Source organism: Ranitomeya variabilis, chromosome 2 (genome assembly GCF_051348905.1).
Source record: "Ranitomeya variabilis isolate aRanVar5 chromosome 2, aRanVar5.hap1, whole genome shotgun sequence".
NCBI lineage: Eukaryota > Metazoa > Chordata > Amphibia > Anura > Dendrobatidae > Ranitomeya > Ranitomeya variabilis.
In genome coordinates, this window is record NC_135233.1 from 595,341,907 (window position 1) to 595,368,586 (window position 26,680).

The 26,680-nt window shown below is 43.7% G+C and overlaps 1 protein-coding gene across 2 annotated transcripts in view; it reads left to right on the top strand.

Moving 5' to 3' along the window:
• CPNE7 (copine 7) overlaps window positions 1-26,680 on the top strand; it is a 142,812-nt gene that overhangs the window by 85,708 nt on the left and 30,424 nt on the right. For both annotated transcript variants that reach the window (XM_077288446.1, XM_077288447.1), the window contains exons 5-12: window positions 7,927-8,001; window positions 8,463-8,546; window positions 9,535-9,624; window positions 9,772-9,870; window positions 10,634-10,720; window positions 11,152-11,211; window positions 12,989-13,122; window positions 13,269-13,323. In XM_077288446.1, the coding sequence (XP_077144561.1) occupies window positions 7,927-8,001; window positions 8,463-8,546; window positions 9,535-9,624; window positions 9,772-9,870; window positions 10,634-10,720; window positions 11,152-11,211; window positions 12,989-13,122; window positions 13,269-13,323 (684 nt within the window). The remainder of the gene's footprint in view (window positions 1-7,926; window positions 8,002-8,462; window positions 8,547-9,534; window positions 9,625-9,771; window positions 9,871-10,633; window positions 10,721-11,151; window positions 11,212-12,988; window positions 13,123-13,268; window positions 13,324-26,680) is intronic.

A 26,680-nucleotide genomic window follows, 5' to 3' on the forward strand; every position in this document is an offset into this window, starting at 1 on the left:
TTATTAACAGTAAACAGCTTGGCAAGTGTGACATATTTGGTTAGGTGGACTTCTTCCTTCCCACAGTTAAGAACACGTACTGGCACCCTCCCCTTACGAACATCAACCACCCCTCTGGCTGTCAGGAGGGTAGGCCTATTATCTGAATACACAGGTTCTACCAGGGCCTGATAATCTTTACCCCTAAGGCCTATGGCTGCCCGACACCATATCAACATTTCGCTCCTGGGGGGTATCGCAATGGGGTTTGAATCACTCACTGTGACCCGGCCAATCTCACCACCAGTCAACGCCACTTGCTGTCTCTGCATTAGAGCTCTGATTTCTTTCTGCAAGGCACGTTGTTCACTGTAACCCGCTCTTTCGGCGACCTGCTGCGACAAGACAATAACTTCTGCAAGACAATTTTCTATGACATTAGTACCGATGGTCATCATGGGGTTACATTCACGTCGGTCAATATCAACAATAACAATTCCCTGGGCCTCCAATTCTACCCGCCCCACCTTAATGGTGACCTCTTTATACCCCACTTGTGGCAGTGGCTGACCATTACTAGCTATTATGGAGAAATCATCATCAGAGACACGGGTAATGTCGGTGTCCTCCCAATAACGTCTATAAAGGATGTAAGGCATAGTCGTCACCTGGGAACCCGTGTCCAGCAAAGCATTCATGGGGATACCGTCGATCACAATGGGGAGGACCGGTCGCCCTCCGATGTACTTGGCTCTCCAATTCTGCGGGCCTGATCGTCCTACTCCTGGGGGTTGGCCCTTTGCCCCCGGGGTTGCTTGTTTAAAGGACAGTACCTTGCAAGATGGCCCACCTGGTGGCAGCGGCGGCAGATAGGTCGTCCATCCCAATGAAAGCGATCATCGTCCCTGCCTCTGGTCGGCGGAGTCCTCCTCTGTCGCTGCCAGGGGACATCTTCCGGTCCGGAAGCCAGCTGGATCTTCTCCTTGGGGGCCTCTTGGAGGGACTGGACGGTCCGGGCTAGGGCAGCAACGCTCTTGGTCAGCTCTTGCATCTGGAGGCGTAGTCCTGCAGGGGAGTCGTCTTCCAGGATCTGGGCTGTTGTGAACTCTGTTTTTGGGCTCCCTCTTGTGGTCACAACTGGTACTGTGTGAGTGCTGTCTTTGGGCTCCCTCTGGTGGCTCTTTGTGTCATTCTGCAGGTCTGAGGCTTGATCAGCTGTCTCGTTATCTGTTAGCTGGTTTCCTATTTAGTTCACCTGGACTCTCAGTTGTTGCCTGCTGTCAATGTCTTCAGTGCTATTTTGGAGCTCTCCTGCAGTCCTTCGTTATCAGTCTCTTCAAGAGAAGCTAAGTTTTGCTTGGTTCATTTTTTGACCATCAGTGGTCATATGTTTCTTGGTTTATTTTTGTTTCTTGTCCAGCTTGCTAATATGTGATTTCCTTGCTTGCTGGTAGCTCTAGGGGGCTGAGTTTCTCCCCTCACACCATTAGTTGGTGTGGGGGTTCTTGTATTCTCAGCGTGGATATTTTGCATAGGGTTTTTTACTGACCGCACAGTTCCCTATCTGTCTTCTGCTATCTAGTATTAGCGGGCCTCATTTGCTGTATCTGTTTTCATTTCTACGTTTGTGTTTTCCCCTTACCTCACCGTTATTATTTGTTGGGGGCTTCCTATATCTTTGGGGTGATTTCTCTTGAGGCAAGTGAGGTCTTACTTTCCCTCAGGAGTAGATAGTTTCTCAGGCTGCGTCGAGACGTCCAGGATTTTAGGCACGTTCACCGGCTACCTTTAGTGTGTTGGTTAGGATCAGGTTTGCGGTCAGTCCAGTTACCACCTCCCTAGAGCTCGTGTCTATGTTCATAAACTTAGCTAGTCCGTTTTGTGATCCTCAGCCACTAGGATCATAACACTGGGCATCGGCCTCGGCGGAGACGGGTGTTTCCGGCGCCACCTCCTGGTGGTACGTGAGGGCTTGACGCCTAGGAAGTACAGCACGGCTGGGCTGTCGCTCTGGTAGTGCTTGAATGGCTTTATCTTTAAATTGCGCAAAAGTCAGGTCGGGATTCTGCATGGCTAGGAAGTGTAGCTGGGCCCTTTGGTGACTGCACTGGAGTCCCTCAATGAACCGCTCTTTTAGGAGTTTATCTTCATCTTGCATACCGCTTGGATCACTCTGCTTAATGGCCCTCAGTGCCTCCTGCAGATTAAGGGCATAGTCCCGTAAGCTATCCTGCGGCCTCTGCTTGCACCCATAAAATGTCAATTTAATTTCTGCAGCGGTGCGGGTGTCAAAGGTGGCTTTAAGCTTTGCAAAGATCTGTTGCGCAGTCTTCTTATCTGCGGCGGGCCAGGACTTCACTTCTCTCAAGGCCGCTCCAAAGAGTTGGTTCGTTATCATATGAACTTTCTGAGGCTCCGTCAAGGGATAAAACTCGAGCAGGCTGCAAATCCCTTCTTTAAAGTCAGTTAACGTATGGGACTCTCTAGAGTATCGCGAGAGCCAAGCGGCTCCGGGTAGGTACGGCATGGAAAAGGGCATTATGGCTGTCGTAGCTGCGGCAGTGTCCGGCTGGCCGGTGGGGGCGGCAAGCCCCGCGGCATCTGGCGGTGGTACAAGGCCCGCGGCTGCGTCTACTACGGGACCTGAAGGTGCCCCCGCGTCTGCGGCCGCCGCCTCAACCCCTCCGGGGTCCGACATGGCCGTTCCTTCCCCCTGCTAACCTGCCGGGGCCGGGGTTCCTCTTCCGGAGTCGGCACCCTCCCGCGGTTTCTCGTTCCGCACTCTTTTCGGCCGGCTCCGCCCACGAAACTATGGCTCCTCCATCCGTGCTCCGCTCAGCGCAGCAATGGCGGATTTTGGGCGGCAAACAGCAATACACAGTCATTGCAATAAATCACAGTTCAAGCACAATTCAGTCACAGTTCCAAGGCACACATGACCTGATTCTTCAGGCTTAAGTAGATACTGTTCGTGACGCCAAGTTGGAGCGCCCCCAGACGCAGGGCCACGGGGTACTCGGTACCAGGCCTCTCTGTTTCTGTCTTGGGGTCGTCACGGTGGCTAGACCCGGTCCGTGACCCTGCTAAGGGGCGTCCAATGAAAGATGTGATGATGGTGCGTGGTGTAGGTCGCGATGAATAACGAGGACACAGGGTAGCAGTCTCTTTACCTCTTTACTGAAGGCTTCAGGATCCTCAATCCAGAGCACTGCTATCAGGGCTGGCTGAGACCGGCCGGTCCGAAGGCACATCCAGAGTTCCCTTTGCAGGTGGAAATCAGTGCCTACCTTCTAGCACCTGTATGTTGTAGTACCTCCCTGCTGAGCACCACGGAATAGTCCTCACACCTATTGTGTCTGTTTCTGATGTTCTTTTCTCCGTCCCCCAGATGATATGGCTAGGACGCACCCGTATGACGGGGTAGGCCTGGAGTTATTCTGGGACCCTAGAGACGCCCCTCTCCCACAATTGCCTCCTTTGTCTTCGTTAGGTGATTTAGGTGAGACAGCCAACCTATAGTCAGCTGTCCTGCCGCTGTTTGAAGTAGTACGTAAAGTCTCTTACTTCCTCGGTGCTCCGGCCACCGGCTACGCGCCTCAGAAGGATGTTGCCACAGTCTTAAGGGCACGACTCCTTCTGGTTCTATCTCCTCTGCGCTGTGATCTCGCTTCTCACTTCTCCGCAATATACTCCGCTTTCGTGTCCTTTCTTAGGAGTCTGCCGCTATGGACTCAAGCACGGCTCCGTAACGTTCTGTCTGTCATAGGCCGCTGTCAGGATCCTACCCCTGACAGGTCCTCTCTCGAGCTCTCCCTAGCTACTTTCTGTCTAACTTCCTGTCCAACCCCCAGTTTTACCAGAGTGTGAGGAGTGGCCTGATAGAACCACCCCCCCGGTGGCCGGAGTGTGGAGTGTAGTTTGTGTCTGTGATACCTGGTCAGGTGAACTCCTTTAGTGCAATCAGACGTAACATCACTCCCCATAGTGGCAGAGCGACATTACTGCAACGACCAGGACTCTGGGGCGCTGCACTAGCACAAGCATGTGATTTGTATACTTCTGACCACATTCCGACTAGACGTGCCCGGCCTCGCTCAGTTCATTTTTATTGAGTGAGGCCACACATGTCTAGTCAGCACGTGACCGCATTAATGTAAATCCCCAGCACGACAGAATCCTGACAGCGTGCAGTGCACACTGTGAGAAGTCAGAAGTCACAAAGAATGACTGCAGACTCATTACAAACCTGGACAACCCTTTAATGCTCCTAACATTAATAAAAACATGAGAGTTAGTTAGTATCACAAATAACATTTATATCCAGGTACCTTATAGATGACGTAGTCTCTGGAGTCGTTCTCCTTCTTTTCTTCATCTTGTTCAGACCCCATGATGAGTTTTCTCATCCACAGCTGTCTCTGCAGACTTCCATCTTCTCCGCTCTTTTGCAGTAAATCTCCACATGACGCCCTTAAAGATACAAGTGTTATTATAATGCTCCTGAATAAAAAATTGCCCCTCACTATATTGTCTGCACAAAATATGACCCGCACACTGTCCCTCTTATGGTACATGCTCTTCACACTGACCTCTCCTTTCCATACCGGCCCCCTCTTCACACTGTCCTCTCATACTGTGTCCCCCCTCCCCCGTACTCTCTCATCACACTTCTCCCTCCTTGGTATACTGTCCCATCCTGGCTGTACTTTTACACTGTCCCCCCATGCTACACCCCCACTACTCAGTTTTTATTCTGTGCCCACTCACTTTTCTCCCCCATACTGTCTCCTCACACTATTCCCCTCCCTCCTCATACTGTCTCCACTCATCCCCGTTCGCCATACTGTCTCCTCATATATTTACCCCCCTCACTTTCTATACTGCCTGCTCACACATACCCCCCAACTCCACATTCTGTGTCTGCACACATCCCATGTCCCTCACTCCCCAAACTCTGTCCACATACATTTTTCACATTGCTACTCATACTGTGTCCACATGCATTCCCCCATTCGCTCCTCAGTGTCTGCACCCATCCCCCATGCTGTTTCCTCAGATATGCCCCCCATTCCCCTGTACTGTTTCCTCATACATGCCCTCATTCTCCCATATTGTTTCTTCATACATGCCCCCAATCTTGTATGCATGGCATGGCTCCCCCGTCCCATTTTGTATGTATAGCTCTGCTCCCCCCGTCCCATCTTGTATGTACGGCTCAGCTCCCCCCTCCCATCTTGTATGCATGGCTCGGCTCCCCCTGTCCCATCTTGTATGTATGGCTCTGCTCCCCTCGTCCCATCTTGTATGTATGGCTCAGCTCCCCCATCCCATCTTGTATGCATGGCTCCCCCATTCATCCCCGTCCTCCTCTGTCCTCCTCCCATCCTCCTCCTCCCTCCCTCCCCTGTCATAGTCACCTTTCTCCTCCGCTCTGAAAGTCCCTGCATCTCTGTCCCTGCGCTGCAGCTTCTTCCTGTGTGAGCGGTCATGTGGTACCACTCAATAAAGTCATGAATATGCATCCATATTCATAACCCTAATGAGCGGTACCATGTGACCACTCACACAGGAAGAAGCTACAGCGCAGGGACAGAGATGCAAGGACTTTCAGGGCGGAGGAGAAAGGTGAGTATTATGTCTTCAAGGAGGGAGGTGGGCAGGTGGGTGGGCGTTAGGGCGGTGGGTGGGCGTTAGGGCGGTGGGTGGGCGGTCAGGAGGTTTGGGCGGGCGGTGACACCAGACTTTAATTATAAAAAACCCCACACAACTTGCTCAGGTGCCGCCCCCCCTCGCATCCTGGCACCCTAGGCACATGCCCTCAAATGCCTAGTGGCAAATACGGCCCTGCCTGTACCCAAATCTAGTGAATAAGCTGTTTATCTCTATATTAATGTCCATCTGTGAGATGACCTGGGATATTTATGTATTGAAAGCCCGCACCAAAGCAATTCACCACAGATTCCAGTTTTCAAGATGCTTGACATCCAATACGGCCACATATACAGCCCTTAATGAGCTTCTCTGAAATTTTAATTGCAAATTACCTATTGACACATCCACTGTCCTGTACTGATGTCTCACTAGATAGACTAATTGGGTGACATTTGCAACCATAGGTAACTGGATTGATTGCCAATCATTTTTTTTTTACAATTTACAGTAGTAAAACAGTAATTATTGGGATAGATTGATATTAGATACAGTTGTGTGAAAAAAGTGTTTGCCCACTTCCTGATTTCCTAATCTTTTGCATGTTTGTCACACTAAAAGTCATTCAGAGGTGGACTTGTTGATGTGTTTTGGATCATTGTCCTGCTGCGTAACACAAGTGATCTTCAGCTTGAGATCACGAACAGATGACCAGACATTCTCCTTCAGGATTTTTATGGTAGACAGCAGAATTCATGGTTCCATTTACCACAGCAAGTCTTCCAGGTCCTGAAGTAGCAAAACAGCCCCAGACCATCACACTACCACCATATTTTACTGTTGGTATGATGTTCCTTTTCTAAAATGCTGTTACTTCTACGCCAGATATAATGGGACATACACCTTTCAAAATATTCAACTTTTGTCTCATCAGTCCACAAAGTATTCTCTCAATAGTTTTGGGGATCAAGATGTTTTCTGGCAAAACTGAGATGAGTCTTTATGCTCTTATTGCTCAGCAGTGGTTTTCGTCTTGGAACTCTGCCATGCAGGCCATTTTTGCCCAGTCTCTTCCTTATGGTGGAGTCATGAACACTGATCTTAACTGAGACAAGTGCAGTTCTTTTGATGATGTCGTGGGGTCTTTTGTGACCTCTTGGATGAGTCGTCACTGCACTCTTGGGGTAATTTTTGTCAGCCTACCACTTCTGGGAAGGTTCACAACTGTTCCATGTTTTTGCCATTTGTGGATAATGGCTCTCACTGTGGTTCGCTGGAGTCCCAAAGATTGAGAAATTACTTCAGAACCCCTTTCAGACTGATAGATCTCAATTACTTTGTTTCTCAATTGATCCAAAATTTCTTTGGATTGTGGCATGATCTCTAGCTTTTGAGGATCTTTTGGTATACTTCACTTTATCAGTCAGGTCCTATTTAAGTGATATCTTGATTGAGAACAGGTATGGCAGTAATCAGGCCTGTGTGTGGCTAGGGAATTTGAACTCAGCTTCCTAACGATGTGATAAACCACAGTTAATGTATGTTTTAAGGGGAAGGGGCGAGCAATCACTTTTTCACACAGGGCCCTGTAGGTTTGGATTTCTTTTTCCCTTAATACTAAAGACCTTAATTTAAAAACCGCATTTTGTGTTTACTTGTTATCTTTGTTTAAAATGAATATTTGTTTGGTGATCTGAAACATTTTAGAGTGACAAACATGCAAAAGAATAGGAAATCAGGAAGGGGGCAAACACTTTTTCACACAACTGTAGATATATATTAGATAGATAATTAGAAAGATATTAGCTAGATCATGGACACTATATAAAAAGACTATTAGATGATAGATTATAACTCCTCTATAATACGTTTATATATGAATATCCTTTGTTCTCTGAGCGCTCTCGGTCACACCCTGGGGCTCATTATCAGACTAATCACATGTACATGGGGATTTTCTGTTTGATGGATTCATTTTCTGGAGCCGCTGGATGTTTAAAGTGACAGACACACAATATGAATTGTTACATCACAGGAAGAGTCTCGAGGCGATCAGTTACCAGACATGACTGATGAAGTACGAGCGCCCCCCTGTGGTTTGGGCTGTAGACTGTGCCCCATGATCCTATACCACAGGCTAAATGTATGTGCTCGCCTCATTTATTTACCCCATTGCTGACAAATGCAACCGCGAGAGTCCATATGATTTTGGCCATGTGATGTAGGTGTCTGGTGATTGTCTGCACTGTTGTATCCCGGTTTTTAATTCTCTTTTTTTTTTTTTGCTTTTTCCCGTAGGTCATTTCGGAAGAGATTTCTGGGAATAATGGATACGTGGAGCTGTCGTTCTGTGCAAGGAAATTGGATGACAAGGTGACCGTAACGGGGAGGCTGTACATTGCGTGTTTTATGCAGAAGCAGTTTCCTAAAATGAAACATTTTCAAAATAATTGCATTTACTTTCTTAAAACATAGGATAGGACCCTTTAGTGTTTTGCAGTTATAGACTCAAGTAATGATACTAAGTCACCACTAGAGGGAGCTGAGCAGCTTATCACATGTACACTAATAGAACAGTATGCAGTAAGCTCTACAGCTCCCTCTAGTGGTGTCTGCAGGCAGAAAGTAAATATATCAGATTAGGTGATTTGGAGCAATGAATCAATATTCTATGATATTAATCAGCACTTGATTTGCACCTAAAAATGGTGTTAAAAGGTTATTGTACTCACATCTCTATCCAGGGCTGGTGTATTGCCATGGTCAGGGTAAACGTATATTTTTTTAATGCTACAATGCCCCCAATTTATGGTATTGTATTTTTTTTTCATTAGGACCTTTTTAGCAAATCAGATCCATTCCTGGAAATTTACAGAGTTAACGATGACCAAAGTGAACAGCTGGTGCATAGGACAGAGGTAAGGAGACCAGGTGTTAATCCCAGAATCGAAAGTCACCCCCTATCCTATTGATAGGAGATATCTTACTGATCAATTAGAACCCCAGTGATCCCATGAATGGGGCTCTAGATACTGAGGATCGGGCTCTGCAGAACATTTAGGGAGGGCGCATGCTCAACCAATGCTCCATTCATTGACTATCAGACTGTCAGAAATGGCGAAGTGCTGTGATCGGCTTTCTTGGACAGTCCCATATAGAATGATTGGAGCGGAGGTCAAACATGTGCACCTCCCCTTCCATTCTGCACAGCCCCATTTTTTAGATTGCTGGACCACCCATCAATTAGTAAAGAATCCCCTATCCAATGGATATCCCCCAAAGAATTACTTTTGATCCTGGGAATACCCCTTTAAAAGGTTAAATTATATGTGGGAATTACCAAGTAAAGTAGTTTTCCCATTTGGGAAACTCCTTTCCCCAGCTGCAGTTAGTTTTTATAAAAATAACCCTTACTCACCATCCCCAGGTCCAAGCGCTGAGTCTTCGCTTCTCCTGCTGTCTGTTATTGACGTCACATCAACAATCACTGAGCTCAAGTGACGTCGGCTCTGTAGGCAATTGGGAACAGCAGCGGAAACTCAACATTGGACCTGGGGATGGTGGTTAACACTCCATTTGTGTTTTAAAGCAAACTCCAGCTGGGGAATGGGGGGTTTACAAAATGTACAAAATTAGACAAATGAAAGGTATTAGGTTAATGAATGCATGATCGCTGAATGAGACCCCCCCATGATTATTAGAACGGGGTCCCAGTGCCTTCTCTTGCTGTTTCCGTCAGTCCTATAGATAAAGCAGGACACATGTCCGACCGCCGCTTCCTTCATGGGGTGAGGTGGAACAGGGGACACCCCTTTGTAGTAATCCAAATATTGGGGTCCCAGACATATTGGTAGGTCCACCAATAAATTTGCCATTTTATATAATTTATATACATTCTCATTTTAGGTTGTTAAGAATAACCTGAACCCAGTTTGGGAGCCATTTAAGGTGTCGTTGAGCTCTCTGTGCTGCTGCGAGGAGAAGAGGAAGCTGCGCGTGAGTCATCAGCGGATTCTCTGTACTGTATATTCTGTAACTCACCCTTCCTTGCGTTTCGCCCCTCATTATCACTCCCTCCTATGCTTCTCTCTACTAATTCCTCATTCTCTTCCTTATCTCACTTTCAACCCTCTTCTCCCCCAGTGCCTTGTCTGGGATTATGACTCACGCGGAAAACATGATTTTATTGGAGAGTTTTATGCAACCTTTGAAGAGATGCAGAAAGGAATCGGTGGGAACAAGGTGAGAAAAAGAGATAGAATTCACAGGGAGAGACAAGCGTGGAAAATAGGGATGTAAGGTTTTTAAATGGAAATTACTTGTGGCTTGGCGGCAGTTCTGAATTTTTACTCCTGCCACATCCTACTAATTGTAGGGGTCACGTTAGAAAAGGTGGAAACGTTTGACCCCTTTTTTTCATAAATGCCCCCAAAACTGAGACTTTGCCAAATGTAAAGGGGATCCAATAAATAAATACTTCTTAGACCTTATATATTCCTATTTTCTTTGTTGTAATGTTTAGAAATGTTTTCGTAAGTAAAAAAACAAAAAGCAATTGAAACTTAAAAAAAAACAATAATGCTTTGATGGTTTGGAGAGAGGATTTAAAGATTTTTTTCTTCCATTTTTATAAATGTATATTATCAGATAGTGCTTGCCAATACAAGCAACTTTGCAATTTACTGCTTGTTAAAATTTGCAGTCATTCTTGAGATATTAACAGATATTAATTGGTCGGTCTCCTAGGCAATGAGCTGTAAACAAAAGAAAAGTGTTAATATCTCAAGAATGGCTGAAAGTTTAACAAGAAGTAAATAGAAAAAGTGTTTGGTTTTACACGCACAATCCAAATATATCCGTATATGAAAATTAGGAAAAATGCTTTTTCAGCTTTCCCCGTGTATACCTCCAAAGACTAGGGGTGAACAGAGCCGTGAAGTGGTTCATTTCTAGAATATAACAGGGACTCTGAATCTGAACAGTGCCTATTCCAATTTCTTTTCAGGTACAATGGGACTGTGTAAATCCAAAATACAAATTAAAGAAAAGAAACTATAAGAACTCCGGGTTGGTTATATTATCAGATCTGAAGGTAACTGATCTGCACATTTTTTTTCTTCTATTTCTTAGACTTGATTAATAAGGGGCCCATTGGGGTCATTGATAAAGCAAAGATGAAGGAATCTCAAATATTAAGTATGTACATACCGCCTCTTCTAGGAGTCCTGTGGGCGGTCCTATGTGCATAGTCACAAAAGGTAAGCTGTCAATCACTGAGTAGGACCGCCCACTGGACTCCTAAGCCACGGAAGAGCAGAGATTGAAATTAATAATATACAAGTTATACCGAATCCTTTCCCACATAACTATATATGAATCTGCACTATAATATCCTGCTGTCCAAGGTGATATATTCCCTTTTATTTTGACTGTATGGGAATGTTAAGCCATTGATACTGATCCTGGGGTCTTGTTTGTGACTTTGGGGTGTAATATTTCGGCCTCCTCTCTATTTAATAACAGATACACAGAGTCTATTCCTTCCTTGATTATATAATGGGCGGCTGCCAAATCCACTTTACGGTAAGTTTCCTGTCGGCGATCTGCTTTATTTATGTGGTGTATGTTCCTATTGGCTGTTATTAGTGAATGTGCTGAGATATGGAATGACATATGCATGGTCAGGGGGTCCATTTACAAGGAAAGGGTTCTTACCATCATGGCCACCATCATGCTCAATAAATGGAAAAATTATGCCACATTTGCCTCTGCTCCTCCTTCAACTGCCCATCATCCCTTTCATTTTACACCCACAACTGCCTCGGTATTTCTGCCCATTATGACTATGGTCCCCTCCATGGAAGTAAAGGAGGGGACATCATTTTTTAACTCCTAGAAGAGGTAGAAGTGGCACAATGTTAGTGTCACTAGCGGTCGTGGTCCTCATAGTTGTCCTATCATTTTGCATCTGCTCCTTCTAATTACAGGGATTGTCCCATAAATACCATATATCATCTATCCACAAGATATGTGCTAAATGCATGATCACTGGGGTCACAACCACGAGGACCCCACCATAATCAGAAACAGGGAAACTAAAGTTTTCTGCGGGAATGGAGCAGTAGTGAGCATGCTAAATAGAGCTCCATTCACTGTCTATAGGGGTGGTGTTGCACATGCTCACTAGAGCTCCATTCATTGCCTATAGGGGTGGTGTTGCACATGCTCACTAGAGCTCCATTCATTGCCTATGGGGGTAGTGTTGCACATGTTCACTACTACTCCATTTCCTGTCTAAAATGCAGAGTCACAAAAAACCAAAAATACCACGGCTGAGGAGAACAAAAATCTCGCTCCCTTAATAAATGCATTAATGCAGTATGTTATATAAGCAGATGGAATACTCTCATGGATATAGGCACACCAAACAAGAAATAGAGTACATAAACTTCTTCTGAAGAAGCATCTAACGCGAAACGCGCGTCAAGGGGTCAGCGAAGGAGACGCGGTGACTTTGCCAGTGAACTTGGGTGAGCAAGATGATTGACCAAATATGTAGATTTGACGTGGGTGCTTTTACCCCTTGAGTTTATTGATTATAAGGATGTAATGTTCTGTCGTGCTATACCCCTGGTTATTTCATGAGTCACTGTTCATCTCCTTTTGCTGCACTAGTGTGTCTCTGTACTTATTCTCCTCTTCTTAGCCAATTTTGATGGCTTGTATTGGTTGCATTGATGCAATAAAGTTTGTTTATATTTTAGTCATTTTGTGGTGGTTTATGTACTCTATTCCATTCACTGTCTACAGCGATGGTATTGAACATGCTCACAATTCCCCCATTCACTGTCTATAGCGGTGGTGTTGCACATGTTCACTAGCGCCCCATCCACTGTCTATAGCGGTGGTATTGCACATGCTCACTAGAGCTCTATTCACTGTCTATAGCGGTGGTATTGCACATGCTCACTAGAGCTCTATTCACGATCTATAGCTGTGGTATTGCACATGCTCACTACTCCTCTATTCACTGGCTATAGGGGTGGTATTGCACATGCTCACTAGAGCTCCATTCACTGTCTATAGTTGTGGTGTTGCACATGCTCACTATTCCCCCATTCACTGCCTACAGGGGTGGTTTTGCTCATGCTCACTAGAGCTCCATTCACTGTCTATAGGGGTGGTTTTGCACATGCTCACCAGTGCTCCATTGGGACCCCCAGCAATGTGGATAGGGATCACATTTGTTTATGAAATAATCCTTTTTAACTCCTTGCATGCACATCTAGTCAACATCTGCACCTTCATGGCCGTAACAGGAACTCGCTAACATGCTTGACTCTCTGCTTCTTCTCGTAAGGTTGCCATAGACTTCACAGCGTCCAACGGAGATCCCCGAAATAGCTGCTCCCTTCATTACATTAACCCTTACCAGCCCAACGAGTATCTGAAGGCCTTAGTTGCTGTGGGAGAAATCTGCCAAGATTATGACAGGTGTTCAGCACCCCTTCCTCTGTGTCTGTACTGTTTGTGACTCCAGATATGATACGTGGCCTTCTCAGTCTTCTCAGTCACTCTGCATGGACCGTCACGCTTTATGTCAGACCCCTATTTACTCTTCATTGTCGCCTCTTTTTTAGTGATAAACGATTCTCTGCCCTTGGATTTGGTGCTCGCATTCCTCCAAAATACGAGGTAAGAACATTTCCTATATCTAATGGCTGGTGATCGTGTCATGAAGTAGTGAATCCGATAAATCGCATGATCATTTCTAGTAAAACTCCTCTGGAAAAATGATTTTTGGAACTTAAACATTGATGGTCTTACTCAGGATCAGTCATTCATGTTTAATTTTACAGGTGGAAGAAGTCTCGAGGCTCAGATCTCCACCAATCAAACATTAACAGTCTATTTTAAAAATAGGACATAAGGGGTTGTACCATCATGGTCCTTCATGAGGAATGAAGCTGTGCTGACACATGGGAGCCAGTGAAAGCAGCAGTATCCTGTACACATAGATCTCACATCCACCCTATATTACTGGGAGGGACACTCAAAGCTCACATCCAGCCTATATTACTGGGAGAGACACACAGATCTCACATCCAGCCTATATTACTGGGAGAGACACACAGACATCACATCCAGCCTGTATTACTGGGAGAGACACACAGACCTCACATCCAGCCTATATTACTGGGAGAGACACACAGACCTCACATCCAGCCTATATTACTGGGAAAGACACACACAGACCTCACATCCAGCCTATATTACTGGGAGAGACACAGATCTCACATCCAGCCTATATTACTGGGAGAGACACACCGATCTCACATCCAGCCTATATTACTGGGAGAGACACACAGATCTCACATCCAGCCTATATCACTGGGAGAGACACACCGATCTCACATCCAGCCTATATTACTGGGAGAGACACACAGATCTCACACCCAGCCTATATTACTGGGAGAGACACACAGAGCTCACATCCAGCCTATATTACTGGGAGAGACACCCAGAGCTCACTTCTAGCCTATATTACTGGGAGAGACACGCAGAGCTCACATCCAGCCTATATTACTGGGAAAGACACACAGAGCTCACATCCAGCCTACAGGTCCTTCTCAAAAAATTAGCATATAGTGTTAAATTTCATTATTTACCATAATGTAATGATTACAATTAAACTTTCATATATTATAGATTCATTATCCACCAACTGAAATTTGTCAGGTCTTTTATTGTTTTAATACTGATGATTTTGGCATACAACTCCTGATAACCCAAAAAACCTGTCTCAATAAATTAGCATATTTCACCCGACCAATCAAATAAAAGTGTTTTTTAATAGCAAACAAAAAAACCATCAAATAATAATGTTCAGTTATGCACTCAATACTTGGTCGGGAATCCTTTGGCAGAAATGACTGCTTCAATGCGGCGTGGCATGGAGGCAATCAGCCTGTGACACTGCTGAGATGTTATGGAGGCCCAGGATGCTTCAATAGCGGCCTTAAGCTCATCCAGAGTGTTGGGTCTTGCGTCTCTCAACTTTCTCTTCACAATATCCCACAGATTCTCTATGGGGTTCAGGTCAGGAGAGTTGGCAGGCCAATTGAGCACAGTAATACCATGGTCAGTAAACCATTTACCAGTGGTTTTGGCACTGTGAGAAGGTGCCAGGTCGTGCTGAAAAATGAAATCTTCATCTCCATAAAGCATTTCAGCCGATGGAAGCATGAAGTGCTCCAAAATCTCCTGATAGCTAGCTGCATTGACCCTGCCCTTGATGAAACACAGTGGACCAACACCAGCAGCTGACATGGCACCCCACACCATCACTGACTGTGGGTACTTGACACTGGACTTCAGGCATTTTGGCATTTCCTTCTCCCCAGTCTTCCTCCAGACTCTGGCACCTTGATTTCCGAATGACATGCAAAATTTGCTTTCATCAGAAAAAAGTACTTGGGACCACTTAGCAACAGTCCAGTGCTGCTTCTCTGTAGCCCAGGTCAGGCGCTTCTGCCGCTGTTTATGGTTCAAAAGTGGCTTTACCTGGGGAATGCGGCACCTGTAGCCCATTTCCTGCACACGCCTGTGCACGGTGGCTCTGGATGTTTCCACACCAGACTCAGTCCACTGCTTCCTCAGGTTCCCCAAGATCTGGAATCGGTCCTTCTCCACAATCTTCCTCAGGGTCTGGTCACCTCTTCTCGTTGTACAGCGTTTTCTGCCACATTGTTTCCTTCCAACAGACTTACCATTGAGGTGCCTTGATACAGCACTCTGGGAACAGCCTATTTGTTGAGAAATTTCTTTCTGGGTCTTACCCTCTTGCTTGAGGGTGTCAATGATGGCCTTCTTGACATCTGTCAGGTCGCTAGTCTTACCCATGATGGGGGTTTTGAGTAATGAACCAGGCAGGGAGTTTTTAAAAGCCTCAGGTATCTTTTGCATGTGTTTAGAGTTAATTAGTTGATTCAGAAGATTAGGGTAATAGGTCGTTTAGAGAACCTTTTCTTGATATGCTAATTTATTGAGACAGGTTTTTTGGGTTATCAGGAGTTGTATGCCAAAATCATCAGTATTAAAACAATAAAAGACCTGACAAATTTCAGTTGGTGGATAATGAATCTATAATATATGAAAGTTTAATTGTAATCATTACATTATGGTAAATAATGAAATTTAACACTATATGCTAATTTTTTGAGAAGGACCTGTATATTACTGGGAGAGAGACACAGAGCTCACATCCAACCTAGCTTACTGGGAGAGACACAGACCTCACATCCAGCCTATTTTACTGGGAGAGACACACAGAGCTCACATACAACCTATATTACTGGGAGAGAGACACAGAGCTCACATCCAACCTAGCTTACTGGGAGAGACACAGACCTCACATCCAGCCTATTTTACTGGGAGAGACACACAGAGCTCACATACAACCTATATTACTGGGAGAGAGACACAGAGCTCACATCCAGCCTATATTACTGGGAGAGACATACAGACTTCACATCCAGCTTTTGTTACTGGGAGAGACACACAGAGCTCACATATAACCTATATTACTGGGAGAGACACAGAGATCTCACATCCATCTTATATTACTAGGAGAGACACACAGAGCTCACGTCCAACCAATATTACTGGGAGAGACACACAGACCTCATATCTATCTTATATTACTTGGAGAGACACACAAGCTCACATTCAGCCTATATTACTGGGAAAGGCACAGACCTCACATACAGCTTTTATTACTGGGAGAGACACACAGACCTCACATCCATATTATATTACTGGGATAGACACACAGATCTCACATCCAGCCTATATTACTGGGAGAGACACACAGATCTCATATCTAGCCTATATTACTGTGAGAGACACACAGACCTCACATTCAACCTATATCACTGGGAGAGACACAGTGATCTCACATCCAGCCTATATTACTGGGAGGAACACACAGACCTCACATTCAACCTATATTACTAGGAAAGACACACAGACCTCACATCCAGCCTATATTACTGGGAAAGACACACAGAGCTCACATCCAGCCTATATTACTGGGAGATGAACATAAGGATGAATGACCTCGGGGAGATCAAAACATCCAACACCGCGGAGACACCATCACGTGTTTCTCAACGCAGTGATCCAGAACACTGCCCCCATCCCTTATAGGAGATATGCAAATGCATGTAGAAAAGCCACGGAGACACCATCACGTGTTTCTCAATGCAAGCAATGAATAGCCAGGTCTTTCACCGGGAAGGAACAACCACGGGAAGGGCTGCATCCAATAAAGGAAAACCACCTATGCCAAAACATGGTATCCATCCACAGACAGCTGTTTCGGGGTATTTGCCCCTCATCAGTGTGGAGTAGGAAACTGGCTATTAGGAGCAGTGCCTAGTGAAAAGGCTATGAACATAAGGATGAATGACCTCGGGGAGATCAAAACATCCAACACCGCGGAGACACCTGTTGTGAATTCTGCTCTTGGGCTCCCTCCGGTGGTTATAAGTGGTAGCGCTGCTGTCTTTGGATCGCAGCATTTATCAGGTGTGTCCACTTATTGCAACTCTGACTGGGCTATTTAGTCTTGCTTGACCCTTTAGTCAGTGCCAGTTGTCCATTGTTCCTGGAGGATTCACATCCCTGCCTGGTCTCTCCTGCTTTGCTGTTAATTTCAACAAAGATAAGTTCTGGCCTTGTTTTTTGCAGTCCACATGCTGTGGGCCTTATTGTTCAGTTCTTTTCCATGTTTTGTCTTGTCCAGCTTGGTCTGCATAAGGATTTGTTCAGCCAAGCTGGTATCTCTGGAGATGCAGATATACCCTCCATATCTTTAGTTAGTTGTGGAGATTTTGTATTTTCTGTGGTGGATATTTTCTAGTGTTTTAATACTGACCGCATAGTACTCTGTCCTATTCTTTCTATTTAGCTAGAGTGGCCTCCTTTGCTAAATCCTGATTTCAGTCTGCGTATGTTATTTCTCTCTCCTCTCACAGTCAATATTTGTGGGGGGGCTGTCTATCCTTTGGGGATTTTCTCTGAGGCAAGATAGTTTTCCCTTTTCTGTCTCTAGGGGAATTTAGTCCTCCGGCTGTGTCGAGATGTCTAGGGAGTGTTAGGTACATTCCACGGCTACTTCTAGTTGCGGTGTTAAGTTCAGGGTCTGCGGTCAGTACAGGTGCCACCTTCTCCAGAGTATGTCTCATGCTGCTCCTAGGCCACCAGATCATAACAGACACCATCATGTGTTTCTCAATGCAGTGATCCAGAACACTGCCCCTATCCCTTATGGGAGATATGCAAATGCATGTAGAAAAGCCGCGGAGACACCATCACGTATTTCTCAACGCCAGCAATGAATAGCCAGGTCTTTCACCGGGAAGGAACAACCACGGGAAGGGTCATTCATCCTTATGTTCATAGCCTTTTCACTAGGCACTGCTCCTAATAGCCAGTTTCCTACTCCACACTGATGAGGGGCAAATACCCCGAAACAGCTGTCTGTGGATGGACACCATGTTTTGGCATAGGTGGTTTTCCTTTATTGGATGCTGCCCTTCCCGTGGTTGTTCCTTCCTGGTGAAAGACCTGGCTATTCATTGCTTGCGTTGAGAAACACGTGATGGTGTCTCCGCGGCTTTTCGACATGCATATATTACTGGGAGAGACACACGGACCTCACATCCAGCCTATGTTACTGGGAGAGACACACAGAGCTCACATCCAGCCTATATTACTGGGAAAGACACACAGATCTCACATCCAGTGCATATTACTGGGAGAGACACACAGATCTCACATCCAGTGTATATTACTGGGAGAGACATGCTGAGCTCACATCCAGCCTATATTACTGGGAGACACACAGGGCTCACATCCAGCCTATATTACTGGGAAAGACCCACAGATCTCACATTCAGCCTATATTACTGGGAGAGACACACAGATCTCACATCCAGTGTATATTACTGGGAGAGACACACAGATCTCACATCCAGCCTATATTACTGGGAGAGACACGCTGAGCTCACATCCAGCCTATATTACTGGTAGAGACACACAGATCTCACACCCAGCCTATATTATTGGGAGAGACACACAGATCTCACATCCAGCCTATATTACTGGGAGAGACACAGAGCTCACATCCAGCCTATATTACTGGGAGAGACACACAGATCTCACATCCAGCCTATATTACTGGGAGAGACACACTGAGCTCACATCCAGCCTTTATTACTGTGAGAGACACACAGATCTCACATCCATCCTATATTACTGGGAGAGACACACTGAGCTCACATCCAGCCTATATTACTGGGAGAGACACACAAGCTCAAATACAGCCTGTATTTTTAAGAGGGACACATTCATACCAGAACATTGTGAAACTAGGAGCATGCTGCACACTGCATTTCTGAAACTTAGTTCAGCTTTTTTTAACCAAAGGTAACCAATATGAGAATTTTTTTTACATGCCAAAGGTGTCCATACCCTTATTTTTATTTCAATGGGCTCCACTATGCTTTTTATTACCGATGTTTGCTTTTTACCAACAGTCTATTCTGTGACCTGTTTCCCCATTCCCCTCCCTCCCCTGACTTCTCACCATATCTGAGGATATTTCCTCAGTGACCCTCAGTAATTAGCAGCCCGCACTGTGTCCGTGTTCTCACACCATCCTTCTCAGTGATCTCTCGAGTTCTTCACCAATTTATTACACTCTGAATAATGCACAAGGATCTCCCTTTAATCTGTGCTTGATGACAGTGAAACGCGCTCTCAATTAAGTGCTGATGTTGCAAATCAAATAGGAAATGTTTCTTTTGAAAAAAATCGTCTTTGAAGGTTTTTGTAATTGGTCTTGATGTGTAAATGATTGGAAGAACATGACGAGCAAATATCGCCGGCTTTATAATGGCTCGGAGGGAAAGATACAATGTGATTAACAATAATTTAATCTTCTCCAGTTTTTAGGGGTTTTTTTCTCCAGTTTTGTATTGCGGAATAAATGGAATTTTTTGATTCTTTCATGTGAGCTGCTATCCAAGTATCTTGCATTGATAAGGTCTAATAAGCAGCTTCATGGGATTGATGTCTATAGACGTTCTCTAGTGCTACAATATAGCAGAAGATAATGTTGGTGGAGATATTAGAGATGGGCTTAAAGGGTATGTGCACACGTCCGGATTTCTTGCAGAAATTTTTCTGACAAAAAAACGGAAATTTCTGCCAGAAATCCGTATGCGTTTTTTCCGCGTTTTTTGTGCGTTTTTTTCCCAGATGCATAGAAATGCGGGAAAGACGCTGAAAAACCGCAAAATTAATGAACATGCTCATTTTTTTACCGCAATGCGTTTTTTTCGCGGAAAAAAACGCATCCATGTGCACAAAACATGCAGAATGCATTCTAAATGATAGAATGCATAATGCATGCGTTTTTAATGAGTTTTTATCGCGAAAAAACCTGAACGTGTGCACATGGCCTAAAAGAGTTTTTTTTTGCTAACAATTCCTTTTCTTAATGAGCAGCTGTTGTCAATCATAAGGGAAGCTGCTGGTGTCTGCTGCAGGGGGAACGTGATACTACATGAATCATAAATCAAAAAAGACATGAGCGGAAGTTACACTTTGCTGTAAGTCTACATACTTGGGGCAGGTCTCAAGCATCTTAACAGATACTTCTGATGTCTACTCTTGTGCCAGCTGCATATCATTCAATGACCCCTATGCAACAAATAAAAGCAGCGGCACTGACCTGTACAGCAAAGCCAATATTGGTCATATAATGGGATGTTTCCACTATAACTGAGGTTCCTATCTAGGTTCCAGTTACAGAGGAAAAAATGCACGATAAAGAAAAAAATATATTATTCCCCAGAAATCTTTTATGACCTTTTGAGTGACAAATTATGTAAAGTATATATATATATATATATATATATATATATATATATATATACATATACATATACATATATATATATACACACACACACACACACACCTTTTTGTTACAAATATGTACTATGCTAACGTTTATAATATGGAAAGAAATTTTTTTTTTTCCATTTTATTTTACATTTTTGCAGATGTCTTGTTTGTATTTGTGTGTGTGTATATATATATATATATATATATATATATACACACACAGTATATATATATATATATATATATATATATATATATATATATATATATTCTCATACACACAAACATCATCAAAAAAAATGAAGGAAAAAAAAGTGAAAAAAATATCTTTTTTCCCATATTACACTCGTTAGCATAGTACATATTTTAACAACAACAAAACAGTTCATCGTCAGCAAAAATATTCTAGCCTGAACCATAGAGCGTCTAAAAGTTCCCTACCTAAATGCACTTGACTCGGATCAGCCCAGGTAGGTTTATTAGCAGTAAGGGTTCAGTTTTGGGCTGATTTTCCAACACTTTTTGCACTGATGCCATATCTGAGCCTGGGAACATACGGTATGGTGATATTTCTCTCTATGGGGTCTAGCATACGCCGAGAAGCCTCCTTAACAATCGTTGTCGGGGGCCTCGTTGATAAATGATTTTGATAAACATTGGAATGAATGATCGTCCAACTGTAATTGTGCTTTCATCTTGAATCTTTTACTGTTTGGGTAAATTAATGGCATCAATTAGTGAAGGATAATTACCGCCGCCGCAATTACCCTTTATATGACTGCAACCATAGCATATTATACATAAAGGCTTTCAGATGATTCAATCTAGTCTGTGGCACAAGCGACATTTCAAGGAAGCTTTTCTCTAAAGCGAGGTTCCTCTGAGGCCATTAATCTCCACTTATCAGCTCATTTCAGGTGCACTCAGTTTTAAAATAGGTGAAGATGAGACGTCATACAAAAAAGTATTCAAATGCACCAAATTACCCATTCTGCACATATAAAGAAAGGAGTATCGCGTGGATACAGATTATCTAGGCAGGTACATAGGAAGCAGTATTATAGTAGTTATATTCTTGTACATAGGAACAGTATTGTAGTAGTTATATTCTTGTACATATGGGGCAGTATTATAGTAGTTATATTCTTGTACATAGGAGCAGTGTTATAGCAGTTATATTCTTGTACATAGGATCAGTATTATAGTAGTTATATTCTTGTACATAAGAGCAGTATTATAGCAGTTATATTCATGTACATAGGAGCAGTATTATAGTAGTTATATTCTTGTACATAGGAGCAGTATTATAGTAGTTATATTCTTGTACATAGGGGCAGTATTATAGTAGTTATATTCTTGTACATAGGAGCAGTATTATAGCAGTTATATTCATGTACATAGGAGCAGTATTATAGCAGTTATATTCTTGTACATATGGGACAGTATTATAGTAGTTATATTCTTTTACATAGGGGCAGTATTATAGTAGTTATATTCTTGTACATAGGAGCAGTATTATAGCAGTTATATTCTTGTACATAGGATCAGTATTATAGTAGTTATATTCTTGTATATAGGAGCAGTATTATAGCAGTTATATTCTTGTACATAGGATCAGTATTATAGTAGTTATATTCTTGTACATAGGAGCAGTATTATAGCAGTTATATTCATGTACATAGGAGCAGTATTATAGCAGTTATATTCTTGTACATATGGGACAGTATTATAGTAGTTATATTCTTTTACATACGGGCAGTATTATAGTAGTTATATTCTTGTACATAGGAGCAGTATTATAGCAGTTATATTCTTGTACATAGGATCAGTATTATAGTAGTTATATTCTTGTACATAGGAGCAGTATTATAGCAGTTATATTCTTGTACATAGGATCAGTATTATAGTAGTTATATTCATGTACATAGGAGCAGTATTATAGTAGTTATATTCTTGTACATAGGAGCAGTATTATAGTAGTTATATTCTTGTACATAGGGGCAGTATTATAGTAGTTATATTCTTGTACATAGGAGCAGTATTATAGCAGTTATATTCTTGTACATATGGGACAGTATTATAGTAGTTATATTCTTTTACATAGGGGCAGTATTATAGTAGTTATATTCTTGTACATAGGGGCAGTATTATAGTAGTTATATTCTTGTACATATGGGACAGTATTATAGTAGTTATATTCTTTTACATAGAGGCAGTATTATAGTAGTTATATTCTTGTACATAGGAGCAGTATTATAGTAGTTATATTCTTATACATAGGGGCAGTATTATAGTAGTTATATTCATGTACATAGGAGCAGTATTATAGCAGTTATATTTTTGTACATATGGGACAGTATTATAGTAGTTATATTCTTTTACATAGGGGCAGTATTATAGTAGTTATATTCTTGTACATAGGAGCAGTATTATAGTAGTTATATTCTTGTACATAGGAGCAGTATTATAGTAGTTATATTCTTGTACATAGGAGGCAGTATTATAGTAGTTATATTCTTGTACATAGGGACATTATAATAGTAGTTATATTCTTGTACATAGGGAGCAGTATTATAGTAGTTATGTTCTTGTACATAGGAGCTGTATTATAGTAGTTATACTCTTGTACATAGGGACAATTTTTATTATAAAAAACAAACATAAATACAATTATAATAAAAACAAAAATCACCCAGAATTACAAAACACAATTCACTTTGGTTATATATACACAAGTACTAAATAATCAGATCATAATCATACATAAATTAAAGTGTCCACACCTGGAGGTAGAAGAAAATTAAGCAAAAAAAAAAATCATATTTCCTGAATTTTGAACTGAATTTTACATTCCTCCATAACTTAATATTTCTCAGACTCCTTCCAACTTCTAGCGATTTTATCCACCGGAGTTCTGACATAACCTGACCAGCCGCAGCGGTGTGATCGAACAGCTCATTGTCCAGTGACACCTGGGTTCTCATGTGCCTTTGATAGTATTTGACGACACTTATTATAATGTACATCGTCTCTCTGTCGATGTTACTAACAGTGGAGGGGACACCATAGATTATGTCAGGATACTTTAGGGTCCGCAGTCTGGGGATTTTTAGATTATCTGACACTTCCTCCCAGATCTTCCTCCCTCCCCAGCAATCTACTGTATAATTGTCTAAGGGTCACTTCCATCTGTCTGTTCTTCTGTCTTTCTGTCTGTCACAGATATTCATTGGTCGTGGCCACTGTCTGTCATGGAAATCCAAGTCGCTGATTGGTCGTGGCAAAACAGCCACGGCCAATCAGCGATGCGCACAGTCCGGAAGAAAATGGCCGCTCCCTACTCCCCGCAGTCAGTGCCCGGCGCACGCATACTCCCCTCCGGTCAGCGCTCACACAGGGTTAATGGCAGCATTGACCGCACTCGGTTAATGCTGCTATTAACCCTGTGTGACCAATTTTTTACTATTCATGCTGCCTATGCAGCATTAATAGTAAAAAGATCTAATGTTAAAAATAATAAAAAAAATAAAAAAGTTACATACTCATCGTCCGTCGGCCCCTCGGATCCACAACAGGCCTTTCTCGCGAGACTGCAGCATTGACCGGTTACCGGAGCGTCGCGAGCGGGGAAGGCCTGCTCCGGTAACCGGTCCATGCTGCGATCTCGCGAGATGATGACGTGGCGGTCTCGCGAGACCGCTACGTCATCATCTCGCGAGACCGCAGCGTCATCATCTCGCGAGACCGCAGCATGGACCGGTTACCGGAGCGTCACGAGCGGGAAAGGCCTGTTGTGGATCCGAGGGGCCTATGGAGGGTGAGTATATAACGATTTTTTATTTTAATTCTTTTTTTTTTTTTTAACAGGGATATGATGCCCACATTGCTATATACTACGTGGACTGGGCAATATAATACATGGGCTGGGCAATATACTACGTGGGCTGTGCTATATACTACATGGGCTGTGTTATATACTACGTGACTGGGCAATATACTACGTGGCTGGGCAATATACTACATGGCTGGGCAATATACTACGTGGCTGGGCAATATACTGCATGGCTGGGCAATATACTGCGTGGCTGGGCAATATACTGTGTGGCTGGGCAATATACTACGTGGCTGGGCAATATACTGCATGGCTGGGCAATATACTACGTGGCTGGGCAATATACTATGTGGCTGGGCAATATACTATGTGGCTGGGCAATATACTACGTGGCTGGGCAATATACTACGTGGCTGGGCAATATACTAAGTGGCTGGGCAATATACTACATGGACATGCATATTCTAGAATACCCAATGTGTTAGAATCGGGCAACCATCTAGTCACATATAAAGTGCTCCATAGTCTCCTCCTGCTGACAACCAAGGGGACAATTCCAATCAGAGTCACTCAGATGTTTCAGGTTCCCCCTGACAAAGAGCTGACTATGCAGTGAAAGCCAAGTGACATCAAACAGTTTAGGAAGAAGTCGTTTCCCATTTAGGAACCTAAGGCTTTCCTGCAGGGTGGTGGTGACACAATCTCTCAGGGCCAGTGGAGAGTAAAAGAAAGTCCTACATACATGAGCATATAGGTCTCTTCTCGTACTGCTCTCAATGTAAGACTTATCCAGTCCCCACCTCCTAACACACTTCAGACCATAGTCCAGATACTGGGGGAGGTGGTCACCTGTCCATCTCCTCCTCTTGAGACTGCCGCCTCACACCCAAGATTCTGCAAAAGGCAATATCCAGTACCTGATACTATTTACCCACAGGGAGCTACTGTTTGAGTCCATGTTCCCAAAATGTACCTTTAGAATCAAGGAGTTAAAGAAAACCCTTGGATTCAACATATCCAGCCCACCCTCTCTCCGCCGTAGGTACGTTATTCCCCTCTTTATTAGGTTCAACCTAATTCCCTCACAAGAGCTGGAAGAACAGGCTGAAGAGCCTCGCTGAGAAAGATTCTGGCAAAGGGAAAATGACAGAGACATACAAGAAAACAGGGACCAGGTAAGTCTTCAACATTGCGACCCTTTCTCTGTAGGTCAGCCTCCAGTTCTTCCATCGCTGAACCTTTGCATTTCCTGTTTCCAATTTCTCCTCCCAATTTAGCGTGGCATTATCATCCTTCCCAAATTTAACCCCTAGGATCATAATATGGGTGGAGGCTTTGGCAAACTGCCACAGATCAAAGCTTGATTCAGTATCTAATATCCACAGAGCTTGACTCTTCTCAAGGTTGACCAGAGACCCGGAGGCCTCTGAGTAACTTCTGATAGACACGGATAACATCTGCACCTCTCGATGATTAGAGATCACCAACGTCACATCATCCACATAGGCAACAACATTCAGAGGCAGGCAATGGAGGACCGGCACCCGCTGAAAATCGCATTCCTGCAGTGACCTCAGAAATGGGTCTAGGGCAAAAACATACAGGAATCGGACTCAGTGGGCAACCCTGTCTCACCCCTGCCCCAACTCCAAGAGTGTCACCCTGCCAACCATTAATCAGAGGAAAGCTCACCGCCTCTCTGTACAATGTCTTCAGCCAATCCACAAATTGTCCCGGAATACCGTACTTTGACAAAGTGGCCCACAGATAGTCATGATCAACCCTGTCAAAGGCTTTAGCCTGGTCCAGACTAACAATATATTTCCCACACCGCAGAGCTTTACATCTCTCAAACATCTCCCGTATCGAGATGACTGCTCCAGAGATGTTCCGCCCTTTTACTGTGCCAAACTGAGAGCCTGCCAAAAGTGCTGGGGACAAACAGACTAATCTAGAAAACAGGATCTTTGCTAGAATCTTCCTGTCCACATTCAAGAGGGCAATCGGCCTCCAGTTCTTGATGTCGCTCGGCTCTTTACCTTTAGACAGCAGAATCAACGAGGACACTCTCATGGATGGAGGCATCAGGTGATTTTCTAGACAACTTTTATACACATCCACGAGGATTGAAGCCAGGAGGTCTCTGAATTTCCTATAAAATTCTGCTGTTATGCCATCTGGACCTGGTGCCTTCTTCAGATGTAATTTATCAATAGCCTCCTTAACTTCCTCCACCGTTAACTC